At 42.9% G+C, this 19,922-nt stretch overlaps 1 protein-coding gene across 1 annotated transcript; it reads right to left on the bottom strand.

The window, feature by feature from the left end:
• Nucleotides 1-1,033: 1,033 nt before the first annotated feature.
• On the bottom strand, nucleotides 1,034-19,197 carry hibch (3-hydroxyisobutyryl-CoA hydrolase). Its single transcript, XM_076105743.1, has 14 exons — nucleotides 19,059-19,197; nucleotides 18,683-18,725; nucleotides 18,396-18,527; nucleotides 17,987-18,071; nucleotides 17,431-17,511; nucleotides 17,249-17,301; nucleotides 11,091-11,169; nucleotides 4,890-5,035; nucleotides 4,131-4,217; nucleotides 3,936-3,994; nucleotides 3,481-3,562; nucleotides 2,290-2,409; nucleotides 1,977-2,010; nucleotides 1,034-1,752 (listed from the first exon to the last, which is right to left on the bottom strand). The coding sequence occupies exons 1-14, from the start codon at nucleotides 19,088-19,090 to the stop codon at nucleotides 1,637-1,639; spliced, it is 1,149 nt and encodes a 382-aa protein (XP_075961858.1). The 5' UTR covers nucleotides 19,091-19,197; the 3' UTR covers nucleotides 1,034-1,636.
• Nucleotides 19,198-19,922: the final 725 nt, after the last annotated feature.

The following is a 19,922-nucleotide window of genomic DNA, read 5'->3' as shown; positions in this document are numbered from 1 at the left end:
CACACAGGTGCCTTTATTAACAAGCCTCAACAGTATGTATTTAAAACACCTGTCAAACGAGAGAGGCGCGTATCCTGCATCCTGTATGAGAGTGAACACAGAGCGGGTTAAATGTTCAGCTGCATGAAGAACAAACAAAAGGATTTACAAGTGACTGCTGGCCAGCGCTAGTTTGTAAAGCAAACGGTGGCCTAAAAGCATGAGGACTTTATCCGTGTAACAGAAATACTCTGTTTATTGTCTACAGTATGCGGAGGTCATCCTGTCTGCTTACTGAGAGAGCCTCAGACTGCATGCGGCAGTGCTGCTGGTGCTCGGTGAATAGGATAGAGTCAGACGGTGAAGGTGAAGCAGGTAGACAAACAGACATGAAGTAAAAGGTGTTCCAAATCATTCAAAAACTGTTCTGAAACCTGCTCCACGTGTTATTCATGCGCCTGTAGAACAACCGTCATTCACTTGTAACAGACCGTGGTCTCTAATGAACTTTTTTGGACAGTTATGCCAGTCACATCAACTATGCACTGAAGGTCAAACGGACCAGTTTATAACCCAACACTAAAACTAAAATAAATGTTTAATCTCCAGACTTCATACCTGAGCGGCAGCTTTGCGCTCGCACCCTGATAACGAACTGTCGCTGTGTCACAAGAGCACTTTACAAGCAGGTCATAAAAAGATTCACGAACCTCAATAAACGTGGTTCTTTGAAGTACAAGCCGTTTCTTCACTCACCAGGACCACACATCCTTTTCTGTTAGGCCATCAGCTCTCTTTATTGCCCTCTGTTCCAGCATTGAGGCCCAATCTGGCTGGCTGGCTCATAAATAATGCAACGACTGAGAACAAATGTTGAGCGAGGCGCTTTGATACCGACTGAAATACGGCAACGTGTCTATCAGACGAAGTTAATTACAAAAAAACACACTCCATGACACACAGACACATTTGATCTCTAAAATGCAATGTAACAATAATTGCATTGAGAACAAATATTGATATACTTCTAAATCTGCCACTTGTCTAGAGAGAGTTGTTTGCATATGTCCTGTTTTATTCATGTTACATCTGAAAGAGTACAGATATTAGTGAAAAGGAAAATAATGGAAAAAGAGAAGAAGAAGAAGAAAAACCTACAGAAATAGAGCCAATAGATTATCCGCAGTAGAAGAAGGGACCACACTGCAGGAGTACAGATGATACCGATCCATGTCACATCAACAAACACCCACAGGAAATGTAATAAAGCACTCAGTGGTGAGATCATGTCCTCGTGTAAATGCTGCTGTGCGGCAGAGTCCTTGCACTTGCAGCAGAAGGGAGAGTTACTGCTCTACAACTTATGTAAAGAAAAAACACTCCACTTCCACTGCAGAGCCAGCTTACACTAAACATGTTTCATGTGTGAAACACAGAGCATCTGTTAGCTATCGCTTCTGCAGAGGAGCAGCCTGGATTTTCTTCACAGTTTTAAACAGTATGGAGACAACCTATTGAGTATGTGACCTATGCATGTGCTCGTCATAAAATAACAGACTTTTCTTCATCCTCGGCAGTACAGTCCCTCTCACATGACTCATGATCACATGAGGGATGTGGGGGAGGCTTAGCGGTGGGAGTCTGAAGGCGGGAAGCATCAGAACTTCAGGTCTTTCTCTCCCAGCGAGGAGAAGCACTGGTCCACGGCCTGCTCAGACACCTCCTCCAGCGTCGGAGGGTTCCACTTGGGACTCTGGTCCTTGTCAACCAGCACTGGAAACATGCACAAATCATGACATAGAAGGGGGAATCTGATGATGTGACCGAGATGCTGTCAAGCAATGAAAACTTTATTTGATCCTTTAAAAACATTTACAATCAACATTTTTCATTGTGGTTTAAGTCTTCATACCTCTCTGCATTCATATAAACTATGCTACACCACTCAAATTCATATCCACAATATTTCGTTGTACCCATGCACTGCAGTGACTTACCGGCTCGTACGCCCTCATAGAAGTCGCAGCCCCTCTGCAAAACAACGGAAACAATCCCATGAGGTACAATCCTCTTAGGTTTCACTCTACGTCATAGCTAAACTAAAACAGCTGTCTCAGATGATTAAGATGAAGTAATACTGACATTTTAACTTTAAAGATACATGCACGTTAATATGTGAAAGAATACAATGGGCTCCTCAACGTGCAGAGTAATTCACCAATCCTTCAATTCCTACCCAATTAGGATTACTACAAGAGTGAAAAGCATGAGAATGAAGCTGATGCGTGACGATAACGTCTCTGTTTTTACCATGCAGGCCTGGCTCAGCCGGTACTCCATCACCAACACGTCCTGCAGGCTCAGAGTCGCACCCGCCTCCAGCTGCTTATGGGTGATTTTGAGGGACGTGGGAGACATCCTGGACAGTATCTGGAAGAGGAGACACAGGGAACTTTTCTGTGTACTTCAAACTAAAAGGTAGTGATGCACTGCTTATTGTGCTTTTAGATTTAAAAAAATAATATACACATATATGTATACATGTGTGTACATACATATACGTATGTATGTATGTATGTATGTGTATGTGTATATATATATATGTGTGTATGTATATATGTATATATATACACATATATATACACACACACACACACACACACACACACACACACACACACACATATATATATATACAAATTATCAAATAAAATAATTAAAAAAAACAAGCAAAGCAATGTGTAAATAAGGAAAAAGATATCTATAAATGTTTAATGTAAAAGGCGAGACAGTGGTGTAGTAGGAACTGAAGAAGTGGGTTTATAATAAATGCTTAATGCCTGAGCTGCCCCCCCCCCCCCCCCCCCCCCCCCATAATAACAGCTAACAGCTGACCGGTTCTACAGTATTATTAATCCTGGAGCGATCAGGAGGGGGACCATGAGGAGAGGGGGTCTAATCTGGGGCTTGTGCACTGTTACATAAGGTTATACGGCTTCCCTCCCAGGTTTGATCTCACTGGAGCATCGTGACGTACCAATGACGTGAAAAACTAATTAAGAGATGAGAGTCACATCCACGAAGAGTCGGTTTTAGAATCGTTAAGGAAGATTTGTAGAACGAAGCCACTCTGGGTCTGCTCAGAGCTCTGAAATTTCTCAGGAGGGGATTCTGGTCCAGCCAACAGGACTACGACTAACCCCATTAAGTGCTTAAACTGAGGTAACCACTAATTACTCACATTCAAAGCCAAATAATGCCCTGGCATCCATCCCAGCACCGTCAGTGGGATTTATCTGATGGTGGAGTAACAGGGCTGCGGAGCTGCAGTTCGCTCAAATAGTTCATCGAACCACAACTGAAGTGTACGCGTGTCTGAGAGTCGATGGCAGGGACTGCCAGCAGGCCTCTGCACCCGTGTCGCTACATTTCTGCAGAATTACTTGGAGAATAAACTGATTGTGTCGGTGATTGCAATCAAGCCGCAGGTCAAGAGCATACCTCGGCTTGTTTGTTGGCGAACTCTGAGCCGTCTGCCTTCAGGTTCTGCACGACGCCCTCCACACTGCTGGAGCTGAACAGCCTGAAGGGAGGGAAGGTTACACCAGTTCACTCTCCATTAAACTAAAGTCAGAATGTAATAACAAGCATTTTCTGTGTGGCGAAAATCCTATAATATCTTGTTCCTCTGTGCCACGGAGCTCCATTGTTGTCCTAAAAAACGATTAAGAACATCAAATCCTCAGCTAAAATAGTCCGCAACAAACACACTCCCTCCTGTACTCCTGTTTGAGTAACATCTGCCAAAACACTGCCCGGCTGTTCATCCTCAATGGGAACCAATGGGACTTGGGGCTGAGTGCCATATAAGCCTCATCCTGTAAGTACCTCGCTGTTACTAGTTTTTGTGCTACTCCTGTCAGATTAAAGTTTGGGAAAAGAAATTCAAGGCCTACCTGTCAATGTCAGACATGTGTTTGTCCAACACGAACGGCTTCTCAGAATCTAGACCGCTCTGTGGACAGAGAACAACCATCAACACAGACAGACACTGACTCTCAAGCGTTCATATAATAACATATGTCCGAACGCCTCATTGCCCTTTTTAAGCTGTTTTGGATATTTTGAGGTTCACCGTTGAGGAGTCTTACCTGGTTCTGGTATGAATCCAGCACTCTGGAGACGTCTTCAGCAGAGGGAGACTTCAAGCCCACCAGCTCCTTCTCCAGCTCTGGGATCTATTGAAGTAGAAGGCTCGACATTAAAATGAGCCACTGGAAAATATGCTTGCTGATTTGTTTATCTTTGTGCAGTCACTACAGTTCACTAGGCTAGATTTAGTTTTTTGGAGGCAGGCAGATCTTTCCCTCTCGGTGGTACATCTTTGAAAGCTACTCTGGATTTGTGCGTACGTTTTAACCAATAAGCCAGCAGTAAGGGGACAGTGCAAAGGGAACTTTGCATCTTTCTCCATGGATCTCCTTTCATGGTTATGGCTTCAATCAATGAGAAAAACAACACATACATTCGATAGATGTACGAGGTATTTTTCCAGCCTTGTTTTTGATCAAACTGCTGTTAAAGTTGCACAAACAAACTAAATCCACCCGCTGCACATCTGTCCTCAAACTCAAGGTCAGAGTCCTGAATAAACTGTGCCGCCCGCTGTTCTGACCTCACGCCAACAGCAAGACAAACACAACCTGCCAGCGCTATGTTGGCACCTTTAAACAAGAGTGAGACAGCCAGAGACTCAGCATCCGGCTTTCCAGCGGAGCTTTAACCTCTCCCCCCTACCGTGCTCCTGTCCTCCACCACCACTCTCACTCAGATAATGCATTGAAATGAATACATTGGTAAAAATCCTGGTTGTTACCATCTTATGAATGGCATACAGCCTTGTACCGTACCTTCTTAGACTCTACAAAGTGAGTGGCGACTCCAGCTCTCTGCACGTCTCGTCCCTTAAGACGGAAGCCCGTCAAGGCCAGGAACAGTCCCAGCTTTCCCCGGAGCCTCGGCAGAAAATGGCCACCACCCACGTCGGGGAAAAGCCCTGTCAAAATAAAACAGAGAAGAGTTTTAAAAAATGAGATAACGATAGATTGTCCAACGGTGATTCTTAAAAACATAGACTCATACACTAGAATGACTGCCTCGTGTTTGCTTGTCTGTCCAAAATATCATCACTTCATCATTTTATCTATTAGACAGTTGTGTGAAATGGTCAAAAGTAGAATACGTATGAGTTACGGCCAGAATCGTGATTTGTGAGGTCACAGTGACCTCGACCTTTGAAAGGCAAATTTCAATCAGTTCATCCTTGAGTCTAAGTGGACATTTGTGCCACATTTGAAGACTTTCAAGGCGTTCCTAAGATATCACGTTCATGAGAACGGGACGGATGGACAACTTGAAAACACAACGCAAAGGCTCTCACAGCGGCAGAATCACTGTGATATGGATCCCTTTGAAGCAGTTTAAAAGCTGACAAGGTTTCCCAAAACTAAGGAGGGAATATATTATCAACCACCCCACAGATAACAAGTCAACATGTAAATAATATCTAGCATCTCTTATTTAATGACAATTACACACTAGAATCAATGTACATAATACAGCTAGGGGTGGAACTAACTATATTGTTTTCCTCATTTAGATGAATTGACCAGTTATCTTCTAGATTAATCAATCGATCCTTTTGTCTACAAAACATCAGAATCAAGTGAAAAGTGTCCTATAGCCCAGGGGTAGGCACCCTTAGGCACGCGGTAGGTAAACCAATAGCACACTAGCAATAAGTGGAAATGTTGACGTGCCTTTAATGCAAATGACCTCTTTCACAGCCATTAGCAGCTAAGCGGCCTGTTATTTACAGTAGTTTGATTTCTTTCCACTCCCACATTCCGCGAAGACCCGCCCTACTCTGCCTCTGATTGGCTGCGGCTCATTGTCTTCTTTGCAGAGTTTTGTTAAGTTTATTGCTGATGAACAAGATTAGTGGAAGGTTGGTATGTTAATGATTTCAACTCATAAGTGGATGTTTTCATAAGGAGCCTTCTTGAATAGTGCTCTCATACATAATTACAATGTCCTGAGTATGTCCTGCATGTTGCTTATATGGATGGAATTAAATTACTGAAGGGTTGGGGAGTTCAATTTCGATGTGGTGTAATAATTCAAATTAATGTTAACCTTAATCTTGATAATAATGGTGATATCGTCACATGTCACAAAGGTTTTGTCAGAAACAAACAAATGAAAAAAACATTTTTGACACCATCAAATGTGTCACTTTTGCTTGAATTAATCGATTCTCAATTATGTTGTTTTTAGTCAATCAAAAGCAAATGAAAACCATTAATTAACCGATTGCTGCAGCTCAATAACCACTATGTAATCCAGCATACGGTAATACCGTTTATAAAAAGGGTCAGAAGTGCACCAGATACCAGCAACGTCCTCCACATTTAAAATATCTTTCTACCTCACCACGAGGTGCTTTACGTCCAGTACGATTAAGTTCAACCATAAACAAAACAAATGATTGCTGTCACACTGCAAAACGATAAACACGCGGTTTACGTGCAATCAAGATTAAGAAAAATGTGCAGCCTTAATCCGTGTCAAATGTGTTCTGTATTCTCAATGATGTTTCCATCTGATTTCAATGTGTCAGGAGATAAGGTTCCATTGGTCACTTTAGGTTTTCTGACGGCTTTTTGTACCGGGGGGGGGGGGTGGATATGAGAGAAGGATTAGATGAGTTGACCTGATTCACGGCGGAAAATGTAATATCATAAATGCGAGAGATTATGGCTGTCGTTCAGAATGCTAGCAGGGCCCAGGTTAAATCTGTTCATCTCGCCACAGAAGGGGTTAACGTTGCGCCGTGAGGCTACGAGTGTGTTTGTGTGCGACTAGTTGTGAAGTTATTATTCTAACCTTTAAAAACACATCTCCTGAGGGGAGTAACAATAATTACTTTTTTATTGTTTTTGCACAATGGGCCCACAACTGATCCTTAAAAGGATCTTTGAAGGGTTGGCTGCTGAATTATAAAGTGTTGTTGGGGGAGTGGAGGGGCGCAGCATTAATACATCATAGCAAGGGTCCGCTAAAGGGCAGGGGAAGCCTGATTACATGATGGAATACACACAGGGACAATGGATCAGAGCTTTTCCATAACATGATTTATGAGATGTGGGGAAAACATGTCAATAAAGTTAAAGGGGAACTACGGCCATTTCCAAAGTTCATACATGTCATTCCTATGGTGTACGACAGTCCAACAATAGTAGTAAACATGAACAGCTCTCTCCCTAATCAAAAAAACTCACATCTGTAATGTCATCAAGTATAAAGTGTGGAACAGCCCTCTGCCTACTGGCACACATTTGTTTGGTTTAGTAAGTTTATTCTTATGCCTTGTTTTGCACCTGATAAAACCCACACAACCATATCCATCACTCATGCACTTACACCACTGATTGTACCGACATCGCCACCCACATCTTCAGTCCTGAATTGGCACTTTAATGTACTTAATTTGGTTCAATCTAGTTTAATAAAATATATTTTTATCAGGGTATGTCTCCTGGGCGATAACAGGTGTACCCACACAGGTGTTTAGATTAGACTGTGTGGGTTTGTACAGACCTTCATTGATTAGCATCTCCCTCTCGCACCTGTTGTGTTGCACCTGTTAAGAGTCAACATAATTACCAGCGTAGCTCCATCCAACTTTAAGCTGTAGAAAAGGTCTAATTAGTTAGAGTGGGCCTTTAAAATCAGGGGGGAAAAAAACAACACTCATGCCATATAACGCTTTCCAAAATCTAAGATGATATCTAGTCTCATATAGACATATTGATATCGAATATCGATATATTGCCCAGGTGTAACTGGAAGCTTCTAGAGCAGGGGTCACCAACCTTTTTTAAACTGAGAGCTACTTCAAGGGTACCGAGTAGTACGAAGGGCTACTTGTTTGATACAAACTTCCTGAATAACAAAGCTGCACAGATCACCTTAATAATAATAATATATGTGAAGAGACTGTTTGATCACATGTCAGTTAATTATTCCTCACAATAATTATTAATAATGATTTCCACAACAATGATGGTATAGCTACACATACATATTTAAACATGCAACTTTTATTTATGTTAATCTGTTTCAACATTTGAAAGTCAGAGGTATCAGATCTCTGATATTTTTGTATCATCACATGATTAAAGCCGGTTACATTTGCACATAGCGCCTGCTGGTGAATGATCCAGTGGTAATGTAGAAATTTTGCGAAGTCTGGGTCACCGTTGCATTGCGCAATGAAGCCTGCATGCCGGTCCGTCATCGCGGGAGCCCCGTCTGTAGTCACAGACACCAGCTTTTCCAACTGTACCTTTTTCTCCACGAAGAAACCAGTAAAAAGTCTCGTCTATAGCCGAGCGGGGGATCCAACCCTCCGAGGCGCGCGAGCGTCTTCGGGCGCCCGCGTTCAAACCTCTAGTCTGGGCCTTTTCGGTCGGATTGCCCCGCGGCCTGTTCCGAGGATTTACGGACCTGACGACGGGGTGCGCTCGTGGCGCGCGTCTGGCGCCAACGGGAAGCGCCCGCCATTCAGAACCTGAAAACCTAGTGCGGTGCAGCGGCCTCGTCCTGGCCGTCCGCCGTGCGCCTCCGGGTACCCAACTCTCTTAACTCTCTGCAAGCGTTTTTGATTAAAAAAGAACAGCAACTACAATTTTAGACGGAGCTCCATAATGACTAGTGCTATTTTTAGAACATGTCTTGCGGGCGACTCACGTGGTCCCTGCGGGCGACAGGGTGCCCGCGGGCACCGTGTTGGCTACCTCTGTTCTAGAGACATGTCAATCAACTAAAGAGCAAAAGATGAACATTGTTGTAAAACACGATACAGATAGGAATGCTTAAACTCAATTCAGGGCACCAACACAGGTGTTTTTACTTGCTAGTTCACTCTACAAATCAGACATTTGCTCAGAGATGATAGTAAGTACACGAGGGCATCAAACTCAATGTACCAAAAGGAATGATAATTATTAAAGGGCAGTGGGATGCTGTGAAGTGCCCAGGGGCCCACTTAGGGTTCAGTGTCTCGCTCAAGGAATAAGCATGTAGGTTGTTGAAGCAGCTGTGCAATCGTTGTTCCCTATTGGAGATAGTGCAGTGTGAAGTCCACGTTTCAGAGGGGATGTGCTGATAAAAGCGGTGCAGTGGCCTGGAAGCCGAGGGCCTTTGGTACAAACAATAGTGTCAACGTGTGACCACAGCAGCTCAGAGGAGGATTAACAAAGATTTCCAGCCTACTTGCCAAAGTGACTGATGAGTTTTAAAGACACCAGGAGATCCTTGCTTTATCAAAGAGCATAAATAATGAGACTAAACAGAACGCATCTTGTGTGCTACTCTGCCAGAAAGTACTGGACAACACAAGGCTGTACATGCGTGGATTAGAGGAGAACAAAATACTAGACACACCCTAAAAGACACACATACTGCATCGTATATCAATCACCTCATATAACCAATCATCCGCCTCTGCAATTGAATTGAGGTCCCATTTCTCCTACTCTTCACTGCTCTTCAGCCTTTGGGAAAATGCCACACACACACACACACACAACGGTCAGACGGCATGAACAACATCCTCAGGCGTTTCTTTTCTGCTACACTCAATTCCTGTCCGCTGACAACATAATCTTCATTCCTGCGCTGCTCCGTACATCTCGGTCATTTCCAACGCACGCCACCGCCCAGAGTAAAGCGTCAGCTGAAGATTTATTGTGGAGTCTGAGCCCAGAATGCTCGGGAATCAGCTTGATGTGTGTGTGTGTGTGTGTGTGTGTGTGTGTCTGAGTGAGTGTTTTATTGTCAAATAGAGGATGATGCGAGTGTCCTTGGAAGTGTGCGAGTGTGAGGTAGTGAGATCACACAGTCACTTATTTAGAAAATGAACAGATACACATTAAATCTGCATTAAAAAAAGAAAAACGACTAACCTTGCAACTTCTGCACAAAATACGTTGACTTGATTCCAATACAAATATAATACAAATTTGAGCAGAAAGTCTGGCGAGCCTTTTAAACTGATCATCGAAGATGCTCGAGGACCATCTCAATGTCCATTAAGCATCTTTGTGATGTGAAAACACTGACTGAGGAAACATAAGCCGTCTGGTCAATTCACAGGCTTTTCCTCGCCACAAAACCAGAGGGATTCATGCTTTGGTAGAATAGATTCCTGGTAATAATTCATATACAATTAAAGAACTGTGATAAGCCATCTGGATTTAAGTAACAACCACCTACTTCATGCCAACGTCGGCTGTAATTCGTTAGTTGTTAGAGATTTGGTACTAATCTCCTCAGTGCCTCGGGAGACGGCCATCTGTCCACTGCGGCCAATTAGCTAAAGAGCAAATTTAAGCTTAGTACTCTGGCCGTGAAACACTAAGAGACGTTCTTGATCATTTCTCTATGCAGCAAGCCTTTTAGTTACTGATCAAGTATATTATGTATTATTATTGGTTTTTGGTGGTAACAGATTATGCAAATGGTAAAACCACACACGAAGACTTTGAAAATTAAAAAAAGGTTGGATCCCATCTCTCCCCTCTTGATAATTGTTCTATTTCTCATCCACCTTAAAAGATCAGACAAAATAAAAACATGGAGGTCTGCTGTCCTCTCACCATGTCAGGTCGGTGTGTCCTGCAGTCATGGCTTCATACGCGTTAATCATGTCAATGTCAGCTTCTCACGTGATTTACAGCAGATCACAAGGGCTGGGCCAAATGGTTTCAATCAATATCACGTTATCAAAAAACCAGGATGACGTTTAATCATAGAATGAATCCGCCGTACTTTGACTTTGATGAAAAACACTTATAATACAACTCATCTATCCCTCTGTGTATTCAAGTCTCCCAGCTTCCCATGCAGACAAACATCATGTCTATGAGTGCATTTGACTTGGATTCAACCGGGTCTGCAAGTGAAATCACTGCTAACCCCCACCACCACCCCCCCCCCCCCCCCCCCCCTCGAGGTCGACAGGAGATGGTGCAGCTGGACAGTCTTACCAATGGCCGTCTCTGGCATGGCGAACAGCGTCTTCTCAGTGGCCACTCGAAACCGTCCGTGAACTGACAGACCCACACCCTGCAGGAAGAAGAGAACACGGTTACAAAAAAAATAAAAAAGGACTACACAGCGGGGGAAGCGGGCCAAGGAGGAGACATCAATAACCGAGAGACCCTGAGCTGAAGTTTGAGATGGAAAATGCTGAGTAAAAAAAATAAAAAGTAAACCAGGCCGACCCCCGCGTCAGTGTGTGCATGATTTATGTGTGTGGCTCCCAGCCGGGCGAGAGGTGAAGGCTAAGGAGCGATGCTGGTCAGACAACATCTTCACTACCGTTTACAATTATGAGGTTGCCATGGAGACAATACCCTCGACTATGCATAAATCGTGTCGATACACGGACAGGTGTGTTATACTGTGTAGAACTTTTAGGGGGGAAAAGGCCCGACGAATAACAGTCTGTGACACTCAGACAGCAGAGATCAGCCTGGACAACAATGAACTTGAAGGACCACTGACAGAAAATACACACACACCCACACCCACTTTATTTGAATGATTGTTCCGACTTAAGTCACGCAGCGACCGACAGACTCGTTGAAGATGCTATGAATAGCACTAAAGGCGGAGAGAGACCGTGACGTAGAGCGGACATATTTTCACATCTAACTCGGTGATTTAAGGTTTTATTTCAACCAAACCAGAGGGGGAGTTAGCTGGAAGTGGAAAGACGAGGCTAACCACGACGGCGCGATGAGTTTTATTTTGTTTCGGTCAAGTTTAAGTGTGTTCCATGATTAGCGAAGTAAAATGACTGTGTTCTTCAATGACGTTTGAGACGGCTGTTTCCCATCTAACATGGTGAATTAAGGGTTTATTTAGACCCAATAGGAGTTGGCGATTGTTGGAACAGGGATTTCTGTAGAGTTTCAATGGAATGTGTTTTCCTCGCCTTTGAGAAACACTCCTGTGTGCTCCACTGGCTGGCTAATAAAAGTAAGCACTGAACGCTAGAAGCCGCCGCACCTGGTGGTGTTATCTCTGATTCCCTGGTGTTGATTAACCCCCATATCAATCTCTAAACAGATGAATAGTACTACCTGATGCAATCACGCCACCTGCTGAGGGCTGAATCTGTGCCAACCAACCATTAGCGAAAGTGAGATTACCTTATCTTCACCTTGCTCTTAGAGAACAGCGGCACAATATCTGATCGCAGGAGACGAAACAGACCTGAAACAACCAGATCCCCCAAAAAAAAAGGCACACAAAAGAGACAGACGGTGACTTATGTCGGCTTAAGCCATTACACAATTACATGATAACAGCACTTCAGTCGCAGAGCAAAGACAGGCACCGTGTTCAGAGTGGAAACAGGAACTCGACAGATTTCCGACGGACGGCGTTGTCGTGCAAGCGTAGCACAGTTAGCTGCAAGCCACCGTCTCAGCACTCGCCGCGATGAGAGCCGCGTGGAGGCAATTAATGCGTTCTAAACAGTCTTATTGAGCAACTTTAGGAACACATTTCAAATTTGAGAGAGATTGACAATGTTCAATGAGATTACGTTGAAGCTAATGATAAAATTTGTGATGGCTGAATTGCATTTCGTTTCCGGTATTGTGCATCCTAACTCACTGTCACGGAGCAGAGCCATGTTTAATGTTATTAGTAACACCTGGGCTTTTCCTACTATGACTGCTATGATGTGTGCTGTGAAAAAGTGTTTCTTCATTTCTGTGATTTTAAGATCTTTCCCCTTGACATTCTGAAATGAAAGTAAAATCCAATAAACTATTTCTCTATTAATTATTTCATAATAATAATAACTTGAGTTTTAATATGGTACGGAACAATTTCACAATCTACTTTAAATATTTTACTGCATTATTTTCATACCCCTGTTTGTTTCATACTGTAATTGACACTAGCCTTTTTTAAGTTCTATACGTGTAAGGTACCACTGAAGCAAAACATCCAGAGCTCCTCCTGTCTTCCTCTATTGTTTGATACTGAATCATTCATGTATAAGATGAATAAACCTACATCACAGCAGCCATTTCCTCCAAAGTATAGAAATAACACAACCTGAAAACATTTTTCGCAATCAGAAAATGAAAGACAAACAAAGGAAACAATAAACGGTCTTCTTGCAATGATCGATGGATGCACCGGTACGGAATGATGGTCCGTTTGATCTCACATTACCCGAGTTTTACCATAAAAGCAGTGGAACATTGTTACGTGCTGGTGTGGCACCGCCGAGCACCATATAAGAACATGTCTGCAGACGCTGCTGTCAACAATGGAAATGTGCAAAAGTGTGCAGACGAGCATGTTTATAGCTTATGCTTACAAACAGAATAGGCTGTAAAATTTACAACCTGGAGAGTTTACACTGGCCAAGAGTACGGAGGGCTTCAGGAAGTCCTCGTAGGGATATTTGGTTTACTGGATACAGAACAGGTGGGGTGAAATCCATTGCAATGATGTCGAGTACCGTAGTTGTAATACTTTTCACACCTCAGTTCCTCAAGAGGAATCGAGGTACCTCTCCCCAAAAACATTTTGCAGAAGAATCCCAGTTTGCAACATCAGAAATGATTAGTGACGCCGTGCTTGAGAGTGGAAACACAAGTGGACACAAGTGGCAAATAACAGTTAGAAACACTTAAAGAGAAAGTGACGTTTGTTTGAAAATTACTTTCCACATCACTCTTGCTGCACACAGTCTGGAAGATGAGAACCTCAATGCATGGATCAAAATCTGCCCTGAGGTCTGTTTCTGTTTTTTTGGGGCCCTCACTCTGTTCTCATTAGATGATGTGTGGACATTAGGAAACAAGAGCTCTGTTCTCCAGAGGAAAGAGATTACAGCCATGCGGCTCCGGACAAGTATCCATCAGCGGCCACTGCGCCTCGTCTGTTACAAACCCTCTTGAAAAGCGGTGTGATCCGAGCCAGCATGCGAGGAGCACTGCAGCACAACCACGATAAATGTTTTGAAATGTGAAGAGCAAAACTCAAACACGCTGAAAAGTCAGAGACACGGATTAATAACACTTCAGCATTCACAGACCTTCATTCTGGGGATTTTAAACTTGGAGAGCGATGAATGATGTGCGTGTGATGAGATCCCACTGATGTAAGAGAGAGAGTGTGTGTGTGTGTGTGTGTGCTTTGACGTGCTAAAGACATGCCTCTTCCCTCCCCGGTGGTTTGTTATAACTAAATGCAAGAATACTCGCTCGACGTGGGAGTTCTGCCCCGAGCTCAGTGCAGATCTGGGAACAGGGACTCTGGTCTTCTTGGACTTTTCCATATATAGAACTAGGCTGTTTTACAACAATTACACACATTAAAACAGCAATCGAGGATGGTTTGCGTCAACATTAGTGTCTTCCAGTGACGGGCCGTGCATTTTATACCTGGGCCTTCACTGCTGTCCTGCAGCTGAAATACCACCTTATAACCTCATGATGGCGCCACAGCTACGGTTATTATTAGTTTCTAGGGCTGTAACTATATACGTATTCGTATTAAATCGTTCGGTACGAGGCTTACAAACCGAACGATACGTTTGAATAAAACTAGTGCATTTGGAAAATGCAGAAGCTTAAATTGTAGGAAATATAATGTTTTCTGCGCTCATGTAGGAGACAACGGTCTGTGTGACCTCTGAACCGGAACAAAAAAGACCACAACAAAAAACAGCTGGGGCTCCGCAAGTGTTCTGGGAGGCTACGCTAACTAGCTCAACGGGAAAACAACAGCAGCAACACGCATTCTGCTACACACTCGAGGGCCATTCAGATATTAGATGTAAAAAAAACAAATGCAGTTGACTTACCAAATGCTGTTCACTTAAAGACAAACTCCATGCTCCTTTCTTTGTTGACAAAGAGTTTCATCCCAGTTAAATCCCAACTCACAAATCCGTTTCTCCTCCTTCAGCCATTGAGTGTTAAAAAAACAAAGCTTGGTAAAAAAATTTATAATCTACACCAAGCAAAATGCAAAAAAATGTCATAATTTCTTCCATATCTTTCAATTTGAACTCTCACTACTCCAACTAAGCCTCTGCTGTTAAATTTCGTTTCACGATAGTCACATGACCACTGACCAATCACAGCACACGCTGCATCTCACTGCAGAGCTGCTCCTGGACACTGAGCTGCACGTAACGCTGACGTACTTGTAGGCCAGCTAGCAGGCTCTGACACGTCAAAGAATACGCCCAACATGTCAAACTAAAGATCTGATTGGTTGAAGACTATGACAATCAAAAATATCGTCCCCATTCACTTAAACTGCAAAGGGATTCACGTGTGAGTCTGCAGGCCTCGGGCCTCTGTTCTAACCTAGAGACACAGAGGTGAAATCTGATTGGATAAAAGCTCTACTTAAAACAAGCTGCACTGGAAGCAGAGCAACTGAGGAAGACAGTAGCTGTGCAATGAGAAAATAAGATAATGGGAAAAATATTTTGAAAGATTACAATACATGTAGTGTATTTAAGAAAAAATATTAAATTATAAAATAGCTGTTCTGTTTAGGCCAGCAGAGAAGGCCTTGAAGGCCCTGACGGCCCACTACTGGTGTCTTCTCTCTACTGATGTGACAGATGGGAGCTCTTCAAAATCACGTTATTCCCAGAGCCATAAACCCATTTACAAAAAGACAAAAAGAGAAAAGAGTAGAAAACTGTGTGATAAGCAGCGCGAAGGAGTTGACGAACCTTTCCACTGGGGTGATGGACGGAAGTGACTTGTCTTGTATCACACCATATGGTGCCACATACGTCAGAAACAAGCACTCAGCTGTCCCTCGCATCCATTACTGCACTCTGCTACCCTACATTGTTTCTCTTTCCCAGTGTTGTTCTGACAAATAAATTATAGCTTCAGTCTCTCTCTCCTAAGTGGCGGTGTCATTGTCATCATGACGGTCTAAACACGGGGGGGGGGGACGACGACGACAAGCTAAGAAGATCATTTGGTTTTCGGTTCACAACCTCTAGGATTTATCCCGCTGTGAATTACCCAGTTTGAAATGTTTACTGCACAATACCAACAACAAAAAAGCTGCTTTTGTATCGGCAGTCCTAAGCAGCCCAAAGAACTAACCATCTTTAATGGAAACTGACACATTGGTACAGGCCAGGCCAAGATGGTTTTAAGTCCCTGCCATCAAAGAGCGACATTTGACCCTTCAAATATATATATATATATATATATATATATATATATATATATATATTCTTGCAGCTTTAAAGGTTTTAGTTGTTTGCTCTGCTTGTTCTACATCCAAGCCTTTGATTTAAGAAGCAGCGCACCACTACAGCGCCATGTGCAGAGAATGTGTGGATGCAACAACCCTGAGAAATCCCTCCGCACTCACACCAATGTGCAGAGACAGCCTGAACGTGAGTTCAGAAGAGTAAGCTTTGATCTGGGTTAGCGTACATGACCATTAAAGAAGACTTCCTAGCCAAAACATCACCGTGAAGTATAACAAGCAGCAGTCGAACAAGAGAGGACTCACACACACACACACACACACACACACACACACACACACACACACACACACACACACACACACACACACACACACACACACACACACACACACACACACACACACACACACACACACACACACACACACACACACACACACACACGATGAGTAATGACCCTGCAGATACCGGCGGTGAGCAACCTCAGTGACCCCTCAGGAGTAAACTCACTGTCAAGGTCATGCAGTGGATAAAAGAACAGACTGAACCAGGCGATTGAAACAATATTAATAGTTTATCGTCATTTGCAATAAAGGTCCGTCCTGATATATAATTTATGTGCATTTGTGCAGCTGTGTCTGAATAATGTCTGATAATGCTTAATGTTGAGCAAAGGCACCAATTCAGATCCCAAACATATCTGACACCTGGAGCGACAACAAATGTGGCAGCAGCAAATCTCTTCATATTTCATCCAATCAGAGGCCACCTTGCCACCGGCAGCAGCAGATAGTTCTCTACTGACACCTACAGGCGTATTTGAATAGCCGTAGAGAGAGCAAAGCTTTTCACTCAAAAAGGAACCAAAACTCCACCCATATATTACCAACTTTATACATTAGAAACAATACTCACGCCTCCCATTGTTATTCCGTCAATAAGGGCGATGTAGGGTTTCCTGCATGTTCCTTAAAAGATTTAAAAAAAGGTGTTGGTGTGGTGTTTGGAAATGTGTTATAGTGAGATTTTAACTGAACAAGGGCCCATAGATAACAGATATTTGATAATACGGGTGTAATAGAACTTGTAACGCTTACCAATCGCGTTGTTGAGAATGTATTCCTCACGGAAGAAGACCTCTGCCAGAGAATCTCCAACTTTTCCTGCTTCTGTGACCGCTGAGAGGAGAAAACAGATCAAAGCAGAACCACGTCTGATTACATTACTGTCTCTCCAGACCCAGTCTGTGCCTCTCATGTACTGTCTGGCATACATTCAGGACACAGATGAAATCATCCATATTGCAAGATAAAAAAAAAAAGAAGATCTATATCCCATTTCCCAAGTTGCAACTCCGTTTCCTATTCTGGTAGCTGATGGCTGCCATCTTTGTTTTGATTTGGAAACAGAGGCACAAATTAGGAAACTCCTTTTTTATCATTCAGTGGACGGAATCATTTTTCATCCAGATGGTTTTAAGAGGCTTTGGGATTCTGGAAATACCTTTAAAATAAAAAGTGTTTTCAAACAACCTTCAAAGGCTTAATTTTCTTTTAGGAGAACTGATGTGATGTGAATGTCTGCTATTACATGAGAGGCTTAAACTGGGGCTACACAGACCTCGCTGATTGATCCTTCAAGGCGACTGCTCACCTCTGATGTCTCCACCAGCACAAAAGGATTTTCCACCTGCTCCTCTGATGATCACAATGTCAGTCTCATTGTCATCTTCCCATTTCTAGAATGAAAAAAATAAAAAATAAAAAAAAAGCAGCAAATTGATAGGAAATTATCATCAAAAACAAATGTTAATTGTGTGCGTCACCAGCTGAAACAGGTTTCTGCTCCATTTAAGTGAAAGTTGAGACGATATTAAACACAACTGGATGACACAATGGGTTTTGGGATATAAAAAAATTAAAAAGGGTTTTTGTACAGAGTACAAGTATCTATCCAAAGCCATTTACAATCTGTAACACACTGTAATAATAAACAATTGACACGCTCCAGGTCTTGACATTGGACCCAGTTGAGGTGAGCATTAACCAAGCTTTCCACCTACCTTGAGCTGAGGGTGGATCTGTCGGATCATGGTCAGGTTGAGAGCATTCAGGACTTTGGGTCTGTTCATGGTGATCACACCTGCGTTGCCCACTTTCTCCAGAAGAACCCCTGGATCCACCTGACTCGACATCTGATCCAAAATAGAGACGGCGGGACAGAGTCTGTAAACGTCTTTACAAGAAACCATTGAAATGCACAGTACAACTAGAGAGAGCCTCACTACTCAATACTGTAACCCTGCGGTAGCTACAGTAGAACATGCAGGTATATGAGGGGGCTGCTCACCATGTGGCTCTGGATTCGCTGCAGCCTGCAGAGGGACCTCAGCCTGCAGGAAACAGGAGTGGAGAACAGCAATATTATCAGTCAGTTTATCAATGAATATGTCGCCTTCTGACAAATTCAAATTCGGAACATTAACATAAATACATATGACCATAGACTCCCAGTTCGACCACTTACTATCACGACATTGTTCCTTAGTTATACTACACAGTAACGTTAGCTAGCATCCCATTGACTTACTTCAACCTTAGCCAGCATGTCTGCCATCATATAACAAGCTAACGTCACATATGACACCAAACTGAGTGTCAAGAAGACAACTGACACCAAACTACACAGTAGAAGTTCAGGAGGAGCACTGTCACTTGCAGCATACCTGTAAGCAGATGTCAAAATGGTTAAGGACATTATTATCTTTGACTTATGTGCCGTGACGAGTGGCTGCACTTTCAGGTACAGCTTTTTGCCCTCTCTCTCTCTCCTCTGTACTTTCTGCGTTTACTTCCTGAAAGAGCCGCAGAGCCGCCGCTGATTGGCCGGCATGGTGACGACACGGTGGTCGAACGCACCACCGAGAGAGATTCAGTCGGCGCTGGGCTTCCGCCACACTGCCCCCTACTGGGCAGAGAAGGTACTCTCGGTCCTGTGTTCTTAAAATACGGAACACATTTATCTGACTATTTTATATTTGTTGTGTCCATTCCTGTAACTATTAAAAAACAATAGTGAAAATACCTCCTAGGCCAGCAGTTTAACAGTATGACAATGCTCTTTGGACTGTGTTTACATTGGTAAAACTCCCTGCTAACAGTGGTTAAGAGTAGGCCTATTCTAACTTAATGCATTTCCTCATTTCCTCATTTTGAGTTAGCCTACTTGCACTTTACTTTGAGTACACCATTTTACACCACAGCATTTTACAGGGAAATATTTACTTTAGTTACCCAACATTATGTAAAGTAGTTAAATGACCTTTAGCTACAAAATAATATAATATAAAACTCTGACAGGGATCATTCTGTAGAATGAGTACTTTTAGGCATTCTGTGTATATATGTGTTTTATTTTCTTTATTTTATTTCTGTACTTATGTTGATACAAAGCACTTTGTAACTTGTGTTAAAAATTAAAAAAAATACAATTGACTTACTTACTTTGGATATTGTGAGTACAATGTGCTGCCAATACAATACTATACTATACTACACTATACTATACTATGCTATACTATACCATACTA

The sequence above is a fragment of the Anarhichas minor genome, unplaced genomic scaffold, assembly GCF_050575085.1.
Source record: "Anarhichas minor isolate MPS153535 unplaced genomic scaffold, ASM5057508v1 ptg000004l, whole genome shotgun sequence".
Lineage (NCBI taxonomy): Eukaryota > Metazoa > Chordata > Actinopteri > Perciformes > Anarhichadidae > Anarhichas > Anarhichas minor.
The sequence above is the reverse complement of the archived record's forward strand: the minus strand, read 5'-3'. Positions and strand labels throughout refer to the sequence as shown.

What these genes read in the sequence shown, in the direction of transcription:
- hibch (XM_076105743.1), bottom strand. Translation starts at nt 19,090, where the DNA reads ATGTCCTTAACCATTTTGACATCTGCTTACAG. An exon ending in ATTTTGACATCTGCTTACAG is followed by an intron (nt 18,726 to 19,058) that starts GTATGCTGCAAG and finishes TGTTTCCTGCAG; the next exon opens with GCTGAGGTCCCTCTGCAGGC. An exon ending in AGATCCACCCTCAGCTCAAG is followed by an intron (nt 18,072 to 18,395) that starts GTAGGTGGAAAG and finishes TTTTCATTCTAG; the next exon opens with AAATGGGAAGATGACAATGA.